General features: G+C 45.7%; 1 protein-coding gene across 2 annotated transcripts in view; it reads right to left on the minus strand.

Moving 5' to 3' along the window:
* The window catches only part of ETS1 (ETS proto-oncogene 1, transcription factor), a 51,795-nt gene extending 33,658 nt beyond the window's left edge, over positions 1 to 18,137 (minus strand). For both annotated transcript variants that reach the window (XM_077457849.1, XM_077457847.1), the window contains exon 1: positions 18,015 to 18,137. In XM_077457849.1, coding sequence (XP_077313975.1) covers positions 18,015 to 18,096 — 82 coding nt within the window. In that variant the 5' untranslated portion in view covers positions 18,097 to 18,137. The remainder of the gene's footprint in view (positions 1 to 18,014) is intronic.
* Positions 18,138 to 20,677: the final 2,540 nt, after the last annotated feature.

A 20,677-nucleotide genomic window follows, 5' to 3' on the forward strand; every position in this document is an offset into this window, starting at 1 on the left:
GGATTATCACAGCAGCCCAGTCCTTGCACAAAGACCACAGGGTGGCCTGATAATAGGAGGCACTTCAGGTACAAGACAAACACAAAGGACTACAAAGTGAGATGCCACTCATACAAGGCGGAGATAACACTACACAGTGCTGAGAGACACAAGAAGGAGACAACACTGCACAACGCCGAGAGAAAGCCACACAATGCGTAGGTGACACAGTGAGAGGACAATACACAATGCAGAGACAGTGTGGAGACAACCCTTCACAATATGGAGATGCATTGCAGAGACGACATAATAGGTGACAGAACTACACAATGTAGAAACGACACCAAGGCAACACTCACATAACTTGAGACACCACTTAACAAAACATGGAGATGACAACACACGCAAGCATAAGGATAACATTCACACAACCCAAGGATGACACTCACACAACATTTAAAGTGTATGTAACCCCAAGAACAAAACAAAAAGTAATATTGCAGCATACCAGCCCCTATATGTGCCACCTACATTCATTTTTGTGCTTTCAGGGAAGGTAAAATTGTCTGTTGGAAATCTAGTATCCTTGTACCTCCCTGTACAATGAAATCACTTTGCTTCTGTGCACTAGAAAACAGTTCCCCTCTATGTAATAAGGATGAGTAAAGTGAGTACACCCCTCACATTTTTGTAAATATTTTATTATATCTTTTCATGTGACAACACTGAAGAAAGGACACTTTGCTACAATGTAAAGTAGTGAGTGTACAGCTTGTATAAAAGTGTAAATTTGCTGTTTCCTCAAAATAACGCAACACGCAGCCATTAAGGTCTAAACTGCTGAAACAAAAGTAAGTGCACCCCTAAGTGAAAATGTCCAAATTGGGTTCAAAGTTTCAGAATTCTGTGTGGCCACCATTATTTTCCAACACTGCCTTAACCCTCTTGGGCATGGAGTTCACCAGAGCTTCACAGGTTGCCACTGGAGTCCTCTTCCACTCCTCCATGACATCATCACAAGCTGGTGGATGTTAGAGACCTTGCGCTCCTCCACCTTACATTTGAGGATGCCCCACAGATGCTCAATAGGAGACATGCTTGACAAGTCCATCACCTTTACCCCCTGCTTCTTTAGCAAGGCGGTGGTCATCTTGGAGGTGTGTTTAGGGTCGTTATGTTGCAAAAACTGCCCTGAACTACAGTCTCTGAAGGGACGGGATCAGTGCACTGCTTCACTATGCCACAGTACATGTTGGCATTAATGGTTCCCTCAATGAACCGTAGCTCCCTAGTGCCGGCAGCACTTATGAAGCCCCAGACCACCACTCTACCACCACCATGCTTGACTGTAGGCAAGACACCATGGGAGTTATTTACAAAAAGCAAATCCACTTTGCACTGAATGTGCACTTGGAAGTGCAGTTGCTCTAAATCTAAGGGGTAGATCTGAAATGAGTGGAAGCTCTGCTGATTTTATCATCCAATCATGTGCAAGCTAAAATGTTTTTTTTTTATTTTCCTTGCAGGTCCCCCTCGGATCTACAGCGACTTTACTTCCAAGTGCACTTACAGTGCAAAGTGGATTTTCCTTTAGTAAATAACTCCCACATGTCTTTCTACTCCTTACCCGGGTTGCCACCACAACACACGCTTGACACCATCTGAACCAAATAATTTATCTTGGTCTCATCAGACCAAGGGACATGGTTCCAGTAATCCATGTCCTTAGTCTGCTTGTGGGCTTTCTTGGGCATCATCTTTAGAAGAGGCTTCCTTCTGGGACGACAGCCATGCAGACCAATTTGATGCAGCGTGCTACGTATGGTCTGAGCACTGACAGACTGACCCCCCCACCCCTTCAACCTCTGCAGCAATGCTGGCAGCACTCATCTAAATCTATTTCCCAAAGACAACCTCTGGATATGATGCTGAGCACGTGCACTCAACTCCTTTGGTCGACCATGGCGAGGCCTGTTCTGAATGGAACCTGTACTGTTAAATCGCTGTATGTTCTCAGTTTCAAGGTCTTGCCAATCTTCCTATAGCCTAGGCCATCTTTATGTAGAGTAACAATTTTTTTTTCAGATCCTCAGAGAGTTCTTCGCCATGAGGTGCCATGTTCAACTTCCAGTGACCAGTATTAGAGAGGGAGAGCGATAACACCAAATTGAACACACCTGCTCCCCGTTCACACCTGGGACATTGTAACACTAACGAGTCACATGACACCGGGGAGGGAAAATGGCTAATTGGGCCCAATTTGGAAATTTTCACTTTTGTTGTCAGCGGTTTAGACATTAATGGCTGTGTGTTGAGTTATTTGGAGGGGACAGCAAATTTACACTGTTATACAAGCTGTACACTCACTACTTTACATTGTAGCAAAGTGTCATTTCTTCAGTGTTGTCACATGAAAAGATATAATAAAATATTTACAAAAATGGGAGGGGTGTACTCACTTGTGAGATACTGTAGATATATATAATTATAGAGAGAGATACTGTAGATGGATACACACAGTATTGATGGCAGAAATGGGCCAATATCGTGGAGTCAGGTGCGGAGAGCCCTACATATAAATCGGTCTTCATTTAATAAACAGCAAACTAAACCTGGACAGATCGAGAACTTGCAACTTCAGCGTTCCTGACCATTGATGGAAAATAAAACATTTTGAAATAGTTGATCAGGTTTACAGTGAAAGCCTCAAGCAAAGCTGGAATTTCTTATGGAAAGGAAGGTGAGGAGGAACTCCGGGCGCTCATAACGGGCCCAGTGTGAGGGCTGCCTGTTCTTCCAGGCGTTTATTTCCCTTGGAGCGATCACATGTCCCTGTAAAGCCAACAGGCGGCACATAAAAAGCCGTCTCTGCTCCAGGCCAGCTGTGGTGGGGTTAATGGGAGTCCTCCGCCCCCTACCACTGAGTCATCCCAGTGTAATGTGAGCCCCTCCAGTTAGTCGTCACAGCGTGCATGGGATCTCAGTCAGCGTTGCGTCTTCGGCAAATCCCAAACATTCCCACACTGGCTCGGCCTGCTAATCACGCACATGTAATGTGGGAAGCAGAGTGCAAGGAGTGGCTGGCAAAGGGTTAAGGGACCCTTTGTCCTCACATGTGGTTGCCACCCTTGGACGTGCCCCTCATATGGAAGCCATTTCAGCCCCTTTCCAGGAATGTCTTCTCACAGCCCCGCACTGCCACTCCCTCGGGGAAGCCTCTTCTCTCAACGCTCCGCTGGCCTATGGCAGAGAACACCGCCAATACAACAAATCCAACACTCCACCATGTGGGAAACAAAAAGCAAGAGACACCCCCAGCAACAGTCATTACTGCCCCAGACCAAATCCTAAAAAAGGAGGATGGTCGAAACGCGTCTACAGCAGCTCTGCACTCATCAACACAAATCATTTCATTTTAGTGCAGATTTCTCAGCCCAATAATTTAAAGAATCTTCAACACCAACATCTCTGTGGGGTGAATTTTCAGTGGCATTTATGTCGCTGTGACAGAAGAGGTTTTGTTGAGGTTGTGTGCTTTTTGCCATTTATCAAGCTTCATACAAATGAATGGACTGCCCTTCGCAAGAAAAATATGGCTACGAATTTCATGCACCTTCAAGCTCTGTGTGATTTGTCGCATTTGGGAGACCATAAACAGGGCTGGTGCAAGGATTTTTGACACCCTAGGCGAAACCTCATTTTGCTGCCCCCCCCCCCCCCGCTAGACCACTGACTCCACCCCCTTTGCCCTGCCCATGTATACCCCACCTTTTTAACGAAGCGCCCATCAAAATGCAGCCTCACCAGCGCCCATCAAATGCAGCCTCACCAGCGCCCATCAATGAGGGTTTGCTTGCTTCCATTCCTCCGCTGCTCCTCTAAAGCTATGTGCAAATGGAGTGGCGGCTGCCTGCTAATGCTGAAACTTAGTTGCTTGCTGCAGAGAGAAGAGAGTAGGAACATCAGTGGCTGGGTGCCCTAGGCAGCAGTGTGCCCTAGGCGGCTGCCTAGTTTGCCCAGTGGTAGCACTGGCTCCGCCCATAAACAATGATTCGCACTGCAAGACTGACACACTTTTTAGGCGCATTCACATTTACAATCAGATTGTAGTGTGTGGAAGCAGCGTAAGAATATTTGATAAATAGCGCTCAAGTCTGTTGTATTAGTAACAATGGGCCACTCTCTGGAAAATGCCTTCAAAAAATATTTTGCTCCACAGCAACCAATCTGGTTTAAGCTTGTGGAAGAGCATGACAGCTAAGATGAGGATGGTGGTTAAATGGTTAGTAGTTTTCCCTTGCAGCACTAGGGCCCCGGGCTCAATTCTCACTAATAACACTAGACACTACATGTACTCTGTATATGTCAGAGCTATATAAATGTTTAATAATAATAATAATAATAATAATAATAATAATAGTGTGCAACTGTGAAGGGGGCATTAGATTGTAAGCTTCTTTGGTGCAGAGCCTGATGTGACTGGCTCTGCTTTCTCTGTACAGCACTGAGGAATATGTGAGAGCGATATAAATTGATAACACTAATAATAGTATGTGACTGTAGTGAAACATTAAAGCGGAGCTCCACCCAAAAAGGGGAAACGCCGCTTGTCAGCCTCCTCCTCCATCCCCTCCAGTGCCAGATTTGGCACCTTGTAGGGGGGGGGGGGGGGGGGAGCAGGTACCTGGTTTTGACAGGTACCCGCTTCCACTTAACCACTTGCCGACCGCCGCACGACGATGTACGTCCTATTTTTGAAGAGGGATATCTCGGTAACGGCAGCAGCTGCTGCCACAACCGAGATATCCATCTCTTCAGGCGGCGGTCGGCTGTACGATAACGGTGGTCTCCGCGGCGGATTCGCCGCGAGATCACCGCTATCGGCGGCGGGAGAGGTGCCACCCCCCCTCCCGCACCTTCCGCCGCTTACCGGAGCCGTCGGTAGCGGCGGAGGCGATCGGGTCCTTTCGTTAGCTGGGCATAGAGACAAGTGAGGCTAAGATGGCCCCCACTCGTCTCTATACCATAGGAGGGCGGAAGCGACGTCAAAACGTCACTTCCGCCCATACCTCTTAAAAGGTATATTTTTTTTAAATGTCAGATTTTTTTTTTTTTTCTTTTGCATTTTAGCCCAAATATGAGATCTGAGGACTTTTTGACCCCAGATCTCATATTTAAGAGGACCTGTCATGCTTTTTTCTACTACAAGGGATGTTTACATTCCTTGTAATAGGAATAAAAGTGATCCATTTTTTTTTTTTTTTAAAACAGTGTAAAAATAAATAAAATCAATTAAAGTAAATAAGAAAAAAAAATAAAATTTTTTAAAAACACCCCGTCAGGACGAGCTTGTGCACAGAAGCGAGCGCATACGTGAGTAGCGCCCGCATATGAAAACGGTGGTCAAACTACACATGTGAGGTATCGCCGCAATCGGTAGAGCGAGAGCAATAATTCTAGCCCTAGACCTCCTCTGTAACGCAAAAAATGCAACCTGTAGAATTTTTTAAATGTCGCTTATGGAGATTTTTGAGGCTAAAAGTTTGACGCCATTCCACGAGCGGGCGCAATTTTGAAGCGTGACATGTTGGGTATCAATTTACTCGGCGTACCATTATCTTTCACAATATAAAAAAAAATTGGGCTAATTTTACTGTTGTCTTATTTTTTTATTCAAAAAAGTGAATTTTTTCCAAAAAAAGTGCGCTTGTAAGACCGCTGCGCAAATACGGTGTGAAAAAAAGTATTTCAATGACCGCCATTTTATTCTCTAGGGTGTTAGAAAAAAAACAATATAAAATGTTTGGGGGTTCTAAGTAATTTTCTAGCAAAAAAAACTGTTTTAAACATGTAAACACCAAGTCTGAAAAAGAGGCTCGGTCCTTAAGTGGTTAATGCTCATTTCACAGCAACAAAGTTTTTAGGGGTGGGGGGGGGGGGGGGGGGCTGGAGCTCCTCTTTAAGAGTGTAAGCTCTTCTGGTGCAGAGGCTGATGTGACTGGCTCAGTGTTCTCTGAACAGTACTGTGGAATACGTGAGAACTATATAAATGTAAAATAACAGTTTCTTACCCATGTGAGTTGTGTGAAGAGTTAAGGCAACGCCGGCGCTCAGTACTCATTGCACATGTCGGTGTGTCAGTGTCTGGCCAGTACTCAGTGATATCTCAGGAATGAGGTGACTCATGACACACTAAGTGCCGACTAATAGGAATGCTATGGGGACATTCCATATGATGGGACACATTGGGATCACAGAGCTGTGCTGAAAAGGATGAAACGGGACCTGAATATGCTAGCTACCTGGCTGTCTCTGGTCGCAAAAATTCTGAGTTTCTGACACAAACCGAAAAGAATCTGAGAAAGTTGGCATTTCAGAATTGTTGCTGGTCAATGACTCGGGGTATTGAAGAAAGAGAATCAGAATGACAGTTGCATTTTTGGAAGGAACACCAAGTAAAGGCGGCCTTCATCTTTTCTCGGAAAAGGTTTCCTTTAATATATACCTGACACTACCGCCCAGCAAATACATCAGACAGCACTAAATGTACATGTTGCCATTGTTACATACAGTATGATGGTCGTTGTTCTATTCACTTGTATGACACATGTGATTGCACTTGTCCTGCAAATTTCTCCTTAGCACTAGGCCTCTTCTTCCACCAGATACTCTGCAGGATCGCTTATGGATATCTGCTCCCCCAGAGTCCCACAACCATTAGAGTACCAGTCATTTTCACTTGTACACAACACCCAGTGCAAGGTGTATACTCAAAGTCTGACTTGTCTTCAGCCCTCCACACCGTAGGGGCCTCAAATGTACCCCAAATAAGGCTTCAGGATTGTTAACCACATTCTACCCCCTCCCCAGGCATAAAGAAAACTCGCATTCACTTCCACTGCCCTGGAACTAGCATAGGCCAGATATTTGACTGATCTCGTATGAATAGATGGAGCCAGGACTTTGTAGCCCTCTCCCTGCCCGAGGGTCAGGAAACTGCAGCGGACTGCCGGAGCACGCAGGACACTAGGAGCCGTATACTTCATATTAATAAGACGGGTTCTTTTTAACAATGTGCTCAGATTTCTACAAGCTGCACAGTCAGCCTCTTCACTGCTTTTCATTACATTTCTACTTTTAGGATTGCATTGCTGCTCCTTCCGCTTTAAGATTTATCGTGCCTTTTCTATCACTCGCTGCCCTGGTTAGACTGCCAAGATGTCCTATATACTTACTGCATGCACTAGTGTACACTGCTACAGTATATGATGATGATTATTATTATTATACAGGATTTATATAGCATTGACAGTTTACGCAGAGCTTTACAACATTGGGGCAGACAGTACAATTACAATACAATTCAATACAGGGGGGAATCAGAGGGCCCTGCTCGTTAGAGCTTACAATCTAGGAGGGAGGGTCAAGTTATACAAAAGGCTAGTAACTGTGGGGGATGAGCTAATGGAGAAAATTGTGCAGTTGTTAGATGGAGGCAGGATAGGCTTCTCTGAAGAGGAAGGTTTTCAGGGATCGCCTAAAAGTGGATACATTTGGAGACAGTCTGACAGATTGGGGTAGTGAATTCCAGAGGATGGGCGAGGCTCGGGAGAAGTCCTGGAGGCGGATATGGGAGGAGGTGACGAGGGTGCTAGAGAGCAGGAGGTCTTGTGAGGAACGAAGAGAGCGGCTTGGTTGGTATTTTGAGACTAGGCCAATAATGTAGCTGGGGGCAGAGTTGTGGATGGCTTTGTAAATTATTGTTAGTATTTTGCATTTAATTAGTTGGGCAAGAGGCAGCCAATGGAGGGATTGGCAGAGAGGGGTAGCAGACACTGAGCGGTTTGTAAGGTGGATGAGTCTGGCAGCAGCATTCATGATGGACTGAAGGGGGGATAGTCTATTTAAAGGTAAACCAATGAGGAGGGAGTTGCAGTAGTCAAGGTGAGAGATAACCAGGGAGTGAATCAGGAGCTTTGTGGTTTCATTGGTTAGAAAGGGCTGTAGTTTAGAGATGTTTCAGAGGTTGAGGTGGCAAGCTTTGGAAAGTGATTGGATGCGGGGCTGAAAGGAGAGTTCACAGTCCAGGAGAACACCTAGCACCCTGACATGTGGGGATGGGTGGATGGTTGTGCCATTGCTCTTGACCGATAAATCAGGGGAAGAGGCACGTGGGGGAGGAAATATGAGATCGGTTTTGGACCATATATTGCTGGAAATATACTGTAAAAGTTATATTATTCATCTCCTGAGCAGCCTTTAATTAATATATATTGTGTATAGAGACGGGAACATGTTGCCTGAGAAACTCACGAGAGCAGAAACCTGCTGGGACAGGATAAACATATGTACAGAGAAATGTATATCCTCCGCCCCAACCTCAATTCTCCTGATATCACAGCTCATTTATGACAGACATCTGTGAGTTTTTCAGCAATGAGGTCCAGAGACTGACTGACTGTACAAGTTCAAGCTGCACCCTCTCCCTTCCAGTGCCAGTGATAGTGCACCAACGCATGAAACCTGCATTGCTGAGATCATTTTCACAACACAGTGGTGCGGATGCCTTGTTGCTTTATTTTTATTACCAATGTATAGAACTTTAAAAGTTTTAATTCCAATCCTAATAAGCATTTACGGCGGCAGCCATACTCGTTTTTGCAAATAAAATTTTCAGAGCCGCACAGTGATTGAGTTTAACTGTTCTTCTCTCTATACTAATCTATTGGTCTAAGCCCCTGTACACACAGTCGGAGATTTCCACAACCAAATCCGTTGGATTTTGTCTGTCAGATTTAGTCTGACGGATTGTGTCCGAAACTGTTGCATACACACGGTCGGACTAAGTTGTCGAAAAATCCGATCTTTCAGAACGTGATGACGTAATTTCGTTACGATGGGACTACATTCAGGCTAGTAGCCAATAGCTTTGATGTAGGAATTTGATCAGAGCATGCGTAGCACTTGGTCCGATCAAAATTCTCTACACATGATCGGATTACGTCCGACCGGCCCAGTTGGTCAGGAAATATTTCCAACATGTTGGAAAATTGGGTCCGACGGAGATTCAGACGGAATCAGTCCGGTGCATACCACACACAGTCGGATTATCTGACGACAAGGTCCAATAAGACGCATTCCGACGGATTCTCTGACCGTGTGTACGCGGCATAAGAAAAGTAACATCTTAACGAGAGGCTGTGGGTTTAATTTACTTAAAGCGGGAGTCCGCCGGGACTCCGCATTTTTTTTTTTTAAAGCCAGCAGCTACAAATACTGCAGCTGCTGACTTTTAAAAATAGTGATACTTACCTGTCCAGCGCACCCGCGATGTCGGCACCCGAAGCCGATCTCTCGATCGTCTCTCGGGTGCTGCCGCCGCCATCTCGGGTATGGGAATCAGGAAATGGAGCGTTTCGGCTTCATTTCCCGGTTCCCTACTGCGCATGCGCGAGTCGCGCTGCGCAATGAGGACGGACCCGCTGCCTCTGGGATCTGTGTGTTTCCCAGCAGGCAGCGGGGGACTTTCGGAAAGGGGCGTAATCTACGCCCCTTTCCGCATTGAGCTATCCAGGAAGTGGGTGCAGATACCTGTACTGTACAGGTACCTGCACCCCCCTCCCCCCTGAAAGGTGCCAATTGTGGCGCCGGAAGGGGGGAGGATTCCAATGAGCGGAAGGCCCACTTTAGGGTGGACCTCCGCTTTAAACTGTGAAGTGCAAAATCTGGCACAGCTCTGCATAGAAATAAACCAGCTTCCAAGTGTTCCTGTAACAGAAGCCCATTTCCAAGCCAGTTCCCAGCTTTCTTATATTCTCCTCACACTGATCGTGAGGTGCAAAAAAGCCAAAAACCAGCTTGTTTACTTCCGTGATCATCTGTCATTGGCTGACAGCTGAGCACATGGTGAAGGAAGGACCCACTGTGATTGGCCCTTTCCCCTGTTCTGTGATCAGAGTCCGAAGGACTCAACCATCACAGAGCACGCCGGCCGGCTATATCGCACGCAGAAAGTGATTAAACAAAAAAGCAAACATTTTATTGCAGCTTACCAATTGGATGTGGTGGTTGCATTCATTTTTTTTTTTTTTTTTTTCTTTTTTCTGCAGTCTTTATTTTCACCTAGTGATTGAGCCAGCAAGTCTGTTTTTCAACAGATCAAGCTGTCCTGCAGCATTTAGAGTTGAGAAAAACAATTTACCACTGTCAGGGATGCTTACAATTATGAGCTTTTATGTAAAAACTTTATCTGAAAAAGGAATAACGGTTTGCTGTAACTGATTATAACATGTGAGCTGGAGTTTGGCTTCAAATTGTTAGTGTATCTAAATCCTCCTTTCCCCCAGATTGACAATGTTGCTGTCCAAAGGTGTTCCTCTGTGCCTTCATCCAGAGTGGGGGGATTCTAATGCAGGAGATCAGTTACTGGCCAGATCAGGTGACAACAAAGGGAAGAAAGCCTAAGGCTACTTTCACACTGGGGGCATTGCAGGCACTGGCGGTAAAGCGCCGCTTTACTGACGTTTTAGCGGAGCAGTTTTAACCCCAGCTAATGGCCTAAAAAGGGTTAAAACCGCCCGCAAATCGTCGCTGCAGCGGGTTTGCAGTGATGCCCCATTGTTTTCTATGGGAAGGGGCGCTTTAGGAGCTGTAAATACACCTACAGCGTTCCAAAGATGCGGCTTGCAGGACTTTTTTGACCATCCTGCAAGCGCACCGCTCCAGTGTGAAAGCCCTCGTGCTTTCACACTGGAGAGACAGCAGCGGCTGTTTCAGGGCATTTTGCAGGTGCTATTTTTAGCGCTGTAGCGCTTGCAAAGCGCCCCATTTTGAAAGAGGCCTAAAGGAAGAAAACAAATGCCGCCACCACATCTAATGATTGGTAAGTTGAAATGTATTACATCTCTGGTTTTGGGTTTAATATTACTTTAATTGGTTGCTGCTTGAAGTTTTATGACCAGCGCCTACGTGTTTAATTAATCTTACTTCAGCACTTCTTGGCAGGGTTCTCAATGTATATAAAATTCCATTGCGAAAATTTGGCTTGGGTAGTATGTGAAGATATAGAAATCAGACTGCAGATAACATTCAGCTAAAAGTTGCAATAATAACCCATGTCTGGGTATACCAAGGTACCAGGGGACGCACTACCTGTGGGACATAGGAATGCACACAGAGTGTGACGGATGTGCCTGGGCACACCCTAATCACCCCATACGCATTTGCATTATTGCTCTGTGTGACGCTAGGAAGATGGGAAAGATCCCACCTCTTCCTGGCTCTGCCATAAGAGACATTTTTACACTCTTTCAGTGTGTCAGCAGGGAGATCAATATGCCCGGGTCATTAATAAGTAGACACACGTGTGTTTGAGCTTTAGTGTGCACATTGTAATGCAATAGGCTGCACTACCTATGCTGTTGGGTGACCTGCCGGGTGATGTCCTGACTTTTGGGTGATGTACTGATTGTCTGATACGGTGAATGGTATACTGATGAGTATCAATGGCACGAAAGAATCAATTCACAAAGCAGTAAACACAAGGATAAGGATCTCTATTTTCAGACATTTAACTGTCATTTTCAAAGCCTATTGGCTCTCAGTTGGAAATAGGGGTCAGGTTTTTTTTTTTCCTGTTAAGTATCTTTATTCCAGTGCGTTAGCTTTCTGTATTATGCCCAATGGTGTTACTCTGGACGTATCTCAGTGATTGCACATGGGACTGACACTTCAGGGGAAAAGGATGATGGAGGTTCAGCCAGTGATACCGCCATACATACACACAACACAGCTGCAGCCTGAGCTGAGGTGTGAAAACCGTTACAGATCTAAACTGAGCTGCTCTTCGTCAGCCTGACCACAGTGCGTGCCGAGGAAGGCCGGGCCCACAACTTGACTACCACACACACACAGACGGAAGCCTTCCTATTGGCTGAGAGGTTGCAGAGCACAGGTATTGATGTCACAGCTCAGTGCGGCTTCATCTTATTCAGGGTACAGCTGGTGTGTGTCACCTAACACTGCTCCCCTATAGTGCGGTAAGGGTGACAACACAGGGGCCTCACTGAGCACTGGAGATGGCAGGGCTAATCCTTGCCAGGTTTATAGCATAGAAAGGGCTGAGCACCGCATATTGTTTGGTAATTATCACCATACTGATGTGCAGATGTTAAAGCTGCAGCATGCTGCCTGTTTAACTGGTTAAAGGGGTTGTAAAACCGCATGAAGGTGAAAAATCTCCTGTGCTGCAGCTGCCCCCCAGACCCCCCTTTTACTTACCTGAACCCGGTCTTTCCAGCGACGGAGATGAGCACACCAGCTCCAGCCACTGTTTCGGGTCCTCACTAGATAGATTGATAGCAGTGGGAGCCATTGGCTCCCGCTGCTGTCAATCAAACTAAATGACACGGAGCCAGGTCATGTTGTCTGTGTCAATGAACGCAGCAGCAAGACATGAGATCGCAATTGCACGAGTGCCACAGGGAAAGTGCTTCTCCGTTGGGGCACTTGAGAAGAGGAGGAGCCAGGAGAGCCGCAGAGGGACCCCAGGAGAGGAGGATCGGGGACACTCTGTGAAAAACCAACTGCACAGAGGAGGTATGACATGTTTGTTATTAAAAAAAATAAAAATAAAGAAAAAAAACACAACAAGACTTTACAACCCCTTTAAGGAAGGCAACTTGAAGATGGCCACTGAAAGTCATCGCAAACATTTACTAAAGGCATTCTAGAAAGTCAGATCCTCTTCTGTGGGCACTGGGTAAGTGAGGTGGGGGAGCCTCAGAATCTTCATCATAAGTCAGTCTGCACACAGAGAGGCAGAGGTCAGCCATTTTTGTCTGCCAGTCATAGGCAGGCACACCCAAATGACCCCCTGAGGCGCAGATTCCCCCTGTTTGGACTCCTGATATTTCATCAACGCCCCCTAATGGGGTTCCTAAAGAAATTGTATTAAAAATAAAAAAACTACTGACACTGTCCATTGCTGTACTGGCACTGACCGTATATATGCTGGCAGTCAGAGAATCATTAGTGTAAATTGGTGATAAATCTGGCATTCCTAAGGCCCTGTTCACACCAGTGCTTTTTAGGTGCAGACCTGCATGCTGCATCTTTCATGCACTTTCATCAAAGCACACATTCTATGGAGTTTAATGGTAACATGCCTAAACCACACCACACCAAAAATTGCCCCGCATAGAGGTGGACCGGCTCTTCCTCTTCCTGAAGCTCAGTGCAGCACAGAGCATCCTTGGTACAGAAAGGAAGCAGCACATCATGGAGGAGTGGAAAAGAGGTTTGCGTTGTTCACCAAGAGGGTGGATAAAAATAGATTTAAAATATTATTTTTTTTTTTTTAAAGCAGATTTATTTTATTTAAATTGGATTTTTTTTATCAAATAGTTTTTTTTAATAAAAATGATTTTGGAGTAAAAATCTGTCTAAAGATAGTTTTCAATTTAAGATACATTAATAATTCAGTTTATTCAGCATAAAATGGAGCTTAGTTATGTAGAACGAGGCTGTATATTCTGCAATATTTCTATTTTTGGTAAACTCATGCAATGAATCCAAGCTCTGCAAGCTGAGATAACATGCACTGTGTTGATAATAAGGCCCCATTTCTGCATTGCAGTAATACATGGTACATGCATTCCTGTGTGTCACATTGTATGGCAATGCTCAGTAGAGTGTTGCAAAAAAGTTTATGGGCTGCCGTAACCAAACCCCCGTTAACACAACGCTAAAATGTGTCTATATTCAAACATTCATTGCAGTGCCCTTCATTTTGAATGGCACCCTGGTGTACTAAGGCAAGGCACTGGCGTTGTAGCAAACTGAAAGCGCACAGCAACGCAGCGTAGTAAGTTGCATTACATTTGTTTGATTTTAGGTAGGATCAGGAGCATTGGCAGTCCTTTCATTGTGAGGTGTGTTATTTTACGGTTATGATGGCCCTAAATCTACCCCTCCTCTGACTGTGTCCCCTGCATCACGTACACAGTCCTTAGTGTCTCCTCACTAAACTGCATTTCTACAAAAAAAAGCAAGCCAATGCTAAAACTCCAACACCATCGCCCCAAGGATGTCAATCAGTGCCGCTATGCTGTCAGCAGTGTGGAAGGGCATTTTCAGATGATGAAGAGATCAATGAGATTATCAGCTTCCAGAGTTTGTCATCAGTCCTGGGCCGATGATTGGTGGGGGTCACAGCTGATGTCTTGTCTGTTCACCCCTCTGCTATGGCAGATGCTCTCACAGGGGAGGACTCTTTCAAAGTGCAGTCGATGCCCACAGCAACCGATTTCCAAAGATGAATCTGCAACAATTCCATCTGCATTCACATTTGGAATTAAAGTCAGCAGATATGGTTGTGGTGGTGACCGTACAGTACAGCACTTTCTCCAGCCGTCTCATTCCCTACAGTCCCTGCAGCTATCAGTGGACATCTCTTGCAGAGTTTTCACACCATGGTGGAGAGGTTTGGGTGGGATGATGTCCACAGTGGACGGTACACACTACATATACAGGGGGCTCACTCAGTCCTGCTGATGCAGATTGCTCATCATTCAAATTCGATCTGAATGATAATCTGGGAAGAGACGATCCTGCAGCATACATCGCCAATGTGAACAGTTACTATAACCAACAAAATACAACCCTGATCTACCCTACACAGAATAATATCTGCAATGTTGCCTATACACAGACAGATGTGTCAGCTGTACAATCAGCACTATGCCGCAATCTCTGCAGATCTGACCAATATCCTTATGGCATTTGAAGGGTAATATGTCGGCACTACATGAACAATGATGGAACATAGGGAAGGGAGAAGTGTCCATCCCTGTTCAGTGCTGTGGTTGGCACAGTCACCTTGTCTGTTGTCACCTCTGTCAGATCTCTGATCTCACAGTCCTCTCTGCAGGCAGCGGGCGAGGCCAGATTAACTGCCTGATATATATTGTTTACACACAGCCCCTCCTTCCCCCACAACATCAACACACTCCTGCACAATGCCGCACTCCACACTAAGGTCAGTGAAGAGTTGATTTCTGGTTGCCAGGGGATTCTGCAATTTACACGGCTTACTGACTAAGCATTATTAACGACCATACATGTTCCAATCTGATTGTGCAATTTATTTTTTATTTTTTACTTATCAACAAATTCCAATCTGATTGTATACAATCTGTATGGGCAGTCTAGGTAGCCCTCACGTTATATAGTTTTGGTAAATCTAAAGATATTGTACAGATATTGTAGAATCAAACTGTAACATGTGTGGCTTTCACCTCGCCAAGCGGCAACATATAAACTCGTACAAAGAGCCACAACAGTGAACAATGCTTTGTATGTCATTCATTCTGATATCAGTACTCGGCAGAAAGATTACATTAGCTATTAAAATTCCTCCAATACAGTGAGGAGTACCGGGGGTGGGGTGAGGGGCGAAGATACACTGAATGTGCATCGCACTTTAACTTTTCACAAACAATGAAACATAAAAGGGAACATTGTTTCCCTATTTAGTGTCATGAGAAAACATTTTAACACAGAGTGAGGACAATGAATCTTCCAACATCTGGGGGTGAAAGATACACAGACCTACTCAAAGGGGTCCCTGGCACATATCTGTGTTTAGATGGGTCCCCTGGCATGAGCTGGTGTTTAGAGGGGGTCCCCTGGCACATATCTGTGTTTAATGAGAGGTCCCTGTTTAGTCAGTGTTTAGATGAGCCCCCTGGCACACATCTTTAATAGGGGGGTTCCTAGCAAAATACCAGATGTTACATGTAAGTCTCTGGCACACACTGGTCTTTGAGTGGTCCTGGAGCATGCTGGTCTTTAGATAGGCATCCCCGACAGTCACCAATCTTTATAAGGGTCCCGGGCACATGTCAGTCTTTAGAAAGGGGCCCCTGACACACACCAACCTTTACTGAGGGGCCCCTGGTTCTGTATCCTCACCCACAGCAATATACACAATGGGGGCTGTTGCAATGAACAGTTCATAGCTGCAGCTCAGTCCAGCCACAGACGATGAAGTCTATGTTGGGATCCTGATAGAGAACTTCTCTCTCTCCCAAATATTCTGATCCAATTAGGTGACATGAGGCCAGCCTGGTGGTCATCCCTCTCCAAGAACCCACCAGGGGATCCCCCCCCCCCTCTGGGAGTGACCCTGTTCAGGTCTATTAATAATGGCAAAGAACCTGCGCCAAGTTTTATCAATGGACAGATGACGTCTCCCTTCGCCTTGCGTGGAAACATCCTGTGACCGGGCCTGACCAGGGAGGGGGGCTCCCAGGAACACTGACAGCACACAGCACCCTTAGGTGGGTCAGGGGGCCCTCATGGCACACTGGGTGATGCTACCGGTATCTGCCATTAGTTATGGGCAACAGAGAACACCATGCACACCCTCCATACAGATGTGACGGTTTAATGACAGCACTCTTCTAAGAAGTTATTGGTGAGCCAAGTGGGTGCCAAGAGGCTCCACAGCAGCTGCAGTCAGCCAGGACAGATCCCCAGTGAAGAGGACCAGTCCCCTGCTGGGAGGAGACAGCACTGATTACACAAAGGATTCTACATATCACACATACTCATCTCTTCATCTACAGCCTGGGGGCCAGGAGACGGCACCATCCCCCCACCCTGGGGCACCCCCCACAACAGCACCATCCCCACCCTAAAACACTGCAAAACTGTCCACCCCCAACAACACTCATCACCTTCATCCTGGGCACCTCTACCCTGGGGCACTGCAAGCTGATCCTCATCCTGGGCATTCACACTAGGCACCCCAACACTGATCTCCCCCCACCAACACTGATCTCCCCCCACCAACACTGATCTCCCCCCACCAAACACTGATTACCCCCAGCAACACTGATCACCCCCCACCAACACTGATTAGCCCCAAACCATACTGATCTCCCCCCACCAAACACTGATCTCCCCAAACACTGATCTCCCCAAACACTGATCTCCCCCCACCAAACACTGATCTCCCCCACCAACACTGATCTCCCCCCACCAACCTCCCCCGAACCCACACTGATCTCCCCCCAGCAACACCGATCTCCCCCCACCAACACTGATTAGCCCCAAACCACACTGATCTCCCCCCACCAAACACTGATCTCCCCCCACCAAACACTGATCTCCCCCCACCAAACACTGATCTCCCCCAAACCACACTGATCTCCCCCAAACCACACTGATCTCCCCCCAGCAACACTGATCTCCCCCCCCCCAACACTGATTAGCCCCAAACCATACTGATCTCCCCCCACCAAACACTGATCTCCCCAAACACTGATCTCCCCCCACCAAACACTGATCTCCCCAAACACTGATCTCCCCCCACCAAACACTGATCTCCCCAAACACTGATCTCCCCAAACACTGATCTCCCCCACCAACACTGATCTCCCCCCACCAACCTCCCCCGAACCCACACTGATCTCCCCCCAGCAACACCGATCTCCCCCCACCAACACTGATTAGCCCCAAACCACACTGATCTCCCCCCACCAAACACTGATCTCCCCCCACCAAACACTGATCTCCCCCCACCAAACACTGATCTCCCCCCAGCAACACTGATCTCCCCCCCCCCCCCCAACACTGATTAGCCCCAAACCACACTGATCTCCCCCCCCACCAACACTGATCTCCCCCCACCAACACTGATCTCCCCCCCACCTGGCTCCAGCAGTGATTACTCCTAACTTGGATCACTGTACACCACTACATCCATCACCTCTCTATTTAGGAAACCCCAGCACCGATCACCCCCAAACCTAATCACCCTCCTGGGTACCACCAAGCCCCTCCCCCCCAAGAGCCGATCACCCCCATCCTCCTGTAATCACAGCAGCCGCTCTCAGTGCTGCAGGCTTGCAGTCAGTGGCCGGCAGCAGTGACAATGGCCATCATCAGGGTGCGGTCGGCTCCCAATCCTGTGGGGCCCCTGCGGGTATCAGTATGTGGGGCCCCAGTCCTTGTCGGTCCTGGACACTCACCGGCACAGGAGATGGGCTCATATTCCACCTTCTCCGTCTTGATGATGGTCAGTCCGGGCTTCATCTCTAACGCCGCCTTCATCGCCCCGATCCGAGCACACACTGATCTCCCCCTGCCGAGCGGCCGCCTGCACTGACAGGGGGCGGGGCCTGCCCGGGCCAATCACACGGGGAGGGGCGGGGCAGAGAGACATCAGCAGGACTGTTCGATCTATGTACGATGATACAACATGATTGTAGAGAGATCTATGTACAGATATACAACGATCACTGATGGTACACGGAGGGATGCAATAATCACTGATGGGACATGCAGTGATAACCGATTGTACATGGGGACAGGACATGCAATGATCACTGATGGTACATGGAGAGATACAATGGTAACTGATGATACATGGAGGGATGGAATGATCACTGATGGTACATGGGGACATGCAATGATAACCGATGGTACATGGGGACAGGACATGCAATGATCACTGATGGTACATGGAGAGATACAATGATAACTTATGGTACATGGAGAGATAAAATGATAACTTATGGTACATGGAGGGATGCAATGATCACTGGTGGTGGTACATGGGGACATGTAATGATCACGGATGGTACATGGAGAGATACATTGATAACTGAGATCCATCTCTGGACGATCTATGCACAAGGAGAGACACCGAAGGCTACAATTGTATACTCTGATACAAAACTGATGCCCAGAGATACAAGGATACATAGGTGTGTGCAAAGGGTGTGCCAAATGTGCCTGAGCACACCCTAATCACCCTGTGCTGCACAGATTTTCTTTGCTGCTTGGCAGCACAGAAAGGTACTGGGAAATCTCTGTTCTCTGTCTGAAAAGTGAGACATCAGGTCTGTTTACAGCTCTGATATTTCACCAAAGCCCCCCAATGGGGCTTCTAATAAATTGATAAAAAATTATTGTAAAAAACAATAATATGGTAAGTGATAATAAAAAAAATAAACTACTGACATCATCCACTGCTCTATTAATACTGCCAATTGCCCCACTGATATATATATATATATATATATACACACACACAAACAGACACGCATGTGTGTTTAGCTGTGGGGTTCACATTCTAATGCAGTGATGGAGAACCTTGGCACCCCAGATGTTTTGGAACTACATTTCCCATGATGCTCACCCACACTGCAGAGTGCATGAGCATCATGGGAAATGTGGTTCCAAAACATCTGGGGTGCCAAGGTTTGCCTTCACTGCCCTAATGCAATAGGCTGCGCACACCTATGCAAGGATACATAACCTGGATGTGCACTTGCAGAATTTTTTTCAGTAGTTTTCACTTTAAAAGCATTCCGTTTGAACTTTCTCATTACTGCGGTAGAAAACTAAAGTCAACTCATCCTCACTAATGATTAGAATATCAAAAGGTGCAGGATGAACATTTTCTCTCAAACATACGAAGTTCTAATAGTGTATGTGATTTTCCTTCAAGAAAGTGCATTCATTCCAAAATCAAATGTTAAAAGCAAATACAATTTTGAAGAGTTTTGAATGGCCTTTAACTACGCAAGTCATTGCATAGTTTCTCTGTTGCAACAGAAAATAAAAATAAAATGAAGGCTGCTAACACACCATTTTTATATCCCGCAGGATATAAAAGTTCGCATAAATGTATACATTGGTGTTATGCTCATGTACTACAGTGCACCTATATCAGAGGGTTAGAAAAATGTCAAACCAAGAAACCAACAATAGTGTTCTATAGTGCACCTTCTGTCTTCCTAAATTTCATTAAAACCAATGTGTATCTCTAACCTTTCAAAATAGAGTACTATAATACACCTCCCTCCTACGCTACGCCTACTTTATATAAATTAGGAAAAATAGTATCAAAAGGTGATTGAAAAAACATATACAAGAAAGAAAATATAACCACTTATACTACAATACACCTCCCCCCCATTAAGATACATGTAGTTTCTTAGAAGCTTGCTCCACGCATTAAAACACTTTTTTCTTATTTGAATATTTAACATACCAGCAATAGTGCAACACAAACATGCACAATTATTATAAAAGGTGCAACATAACAGTCCACTAATCAAGTGTTGAAATTGCAGTGGCTTCTTCCACAACAATGTTTAACCCCCCTTAATGACCAGGCCATTTTTTGCAATACGACATTGCGTTACTTTAACTGACAATTGCGCGGTTGTGCGATACTGTACCCAAATTGTGTGTCCCTTTTTCCCCCACAAATAGAGCTTTTCTTTTGATGGTATTTGATCACCACCTTTTTTGCACCTATAAATAAAAATAGACTGACAATTTTGAAAAAAACTAAAGAATATTTTTTACTTCCTGCTATAAAACATATCCAATAAAAAATCGAAAATTTCTTCATAAATTTAGGTCAAAATGTATTCTGTTACATATTTTTGGTAAAAAAAATTCCCAATAAGAGTATATTGATTGGTTTGTGCAAAAGTTATAGCATCTACAAACTATGGGATGTTTTTATTTATTTATTTTTTTACTGGTAATGGTGGTGATCAGTGACTTATATCAGGACTCCGATATTACGACGGTCAATCGGACACTAACTGGCACTTTTTAGGGACCAGTGGCACTAATACAGTGATCAATGCTAAAAAATATGCACTGTAACTGT

This window comes from Lithobates pipiens, unplaced genomic scaffold (assembly GCF_037356315.1).
Source record: "Lithobates pipiens isolate NorthernLeopardFrog02 unplaced genomic scaffold, aLitPip1_a1.2 Scaffold_27, whole genome shotgun sequence".
Lineage (NCBI taxonomy): Eukaryota > Metazoa > Chordata > Amphibia > Anura > Ranidae > Lithobates > Lithobates pipiens.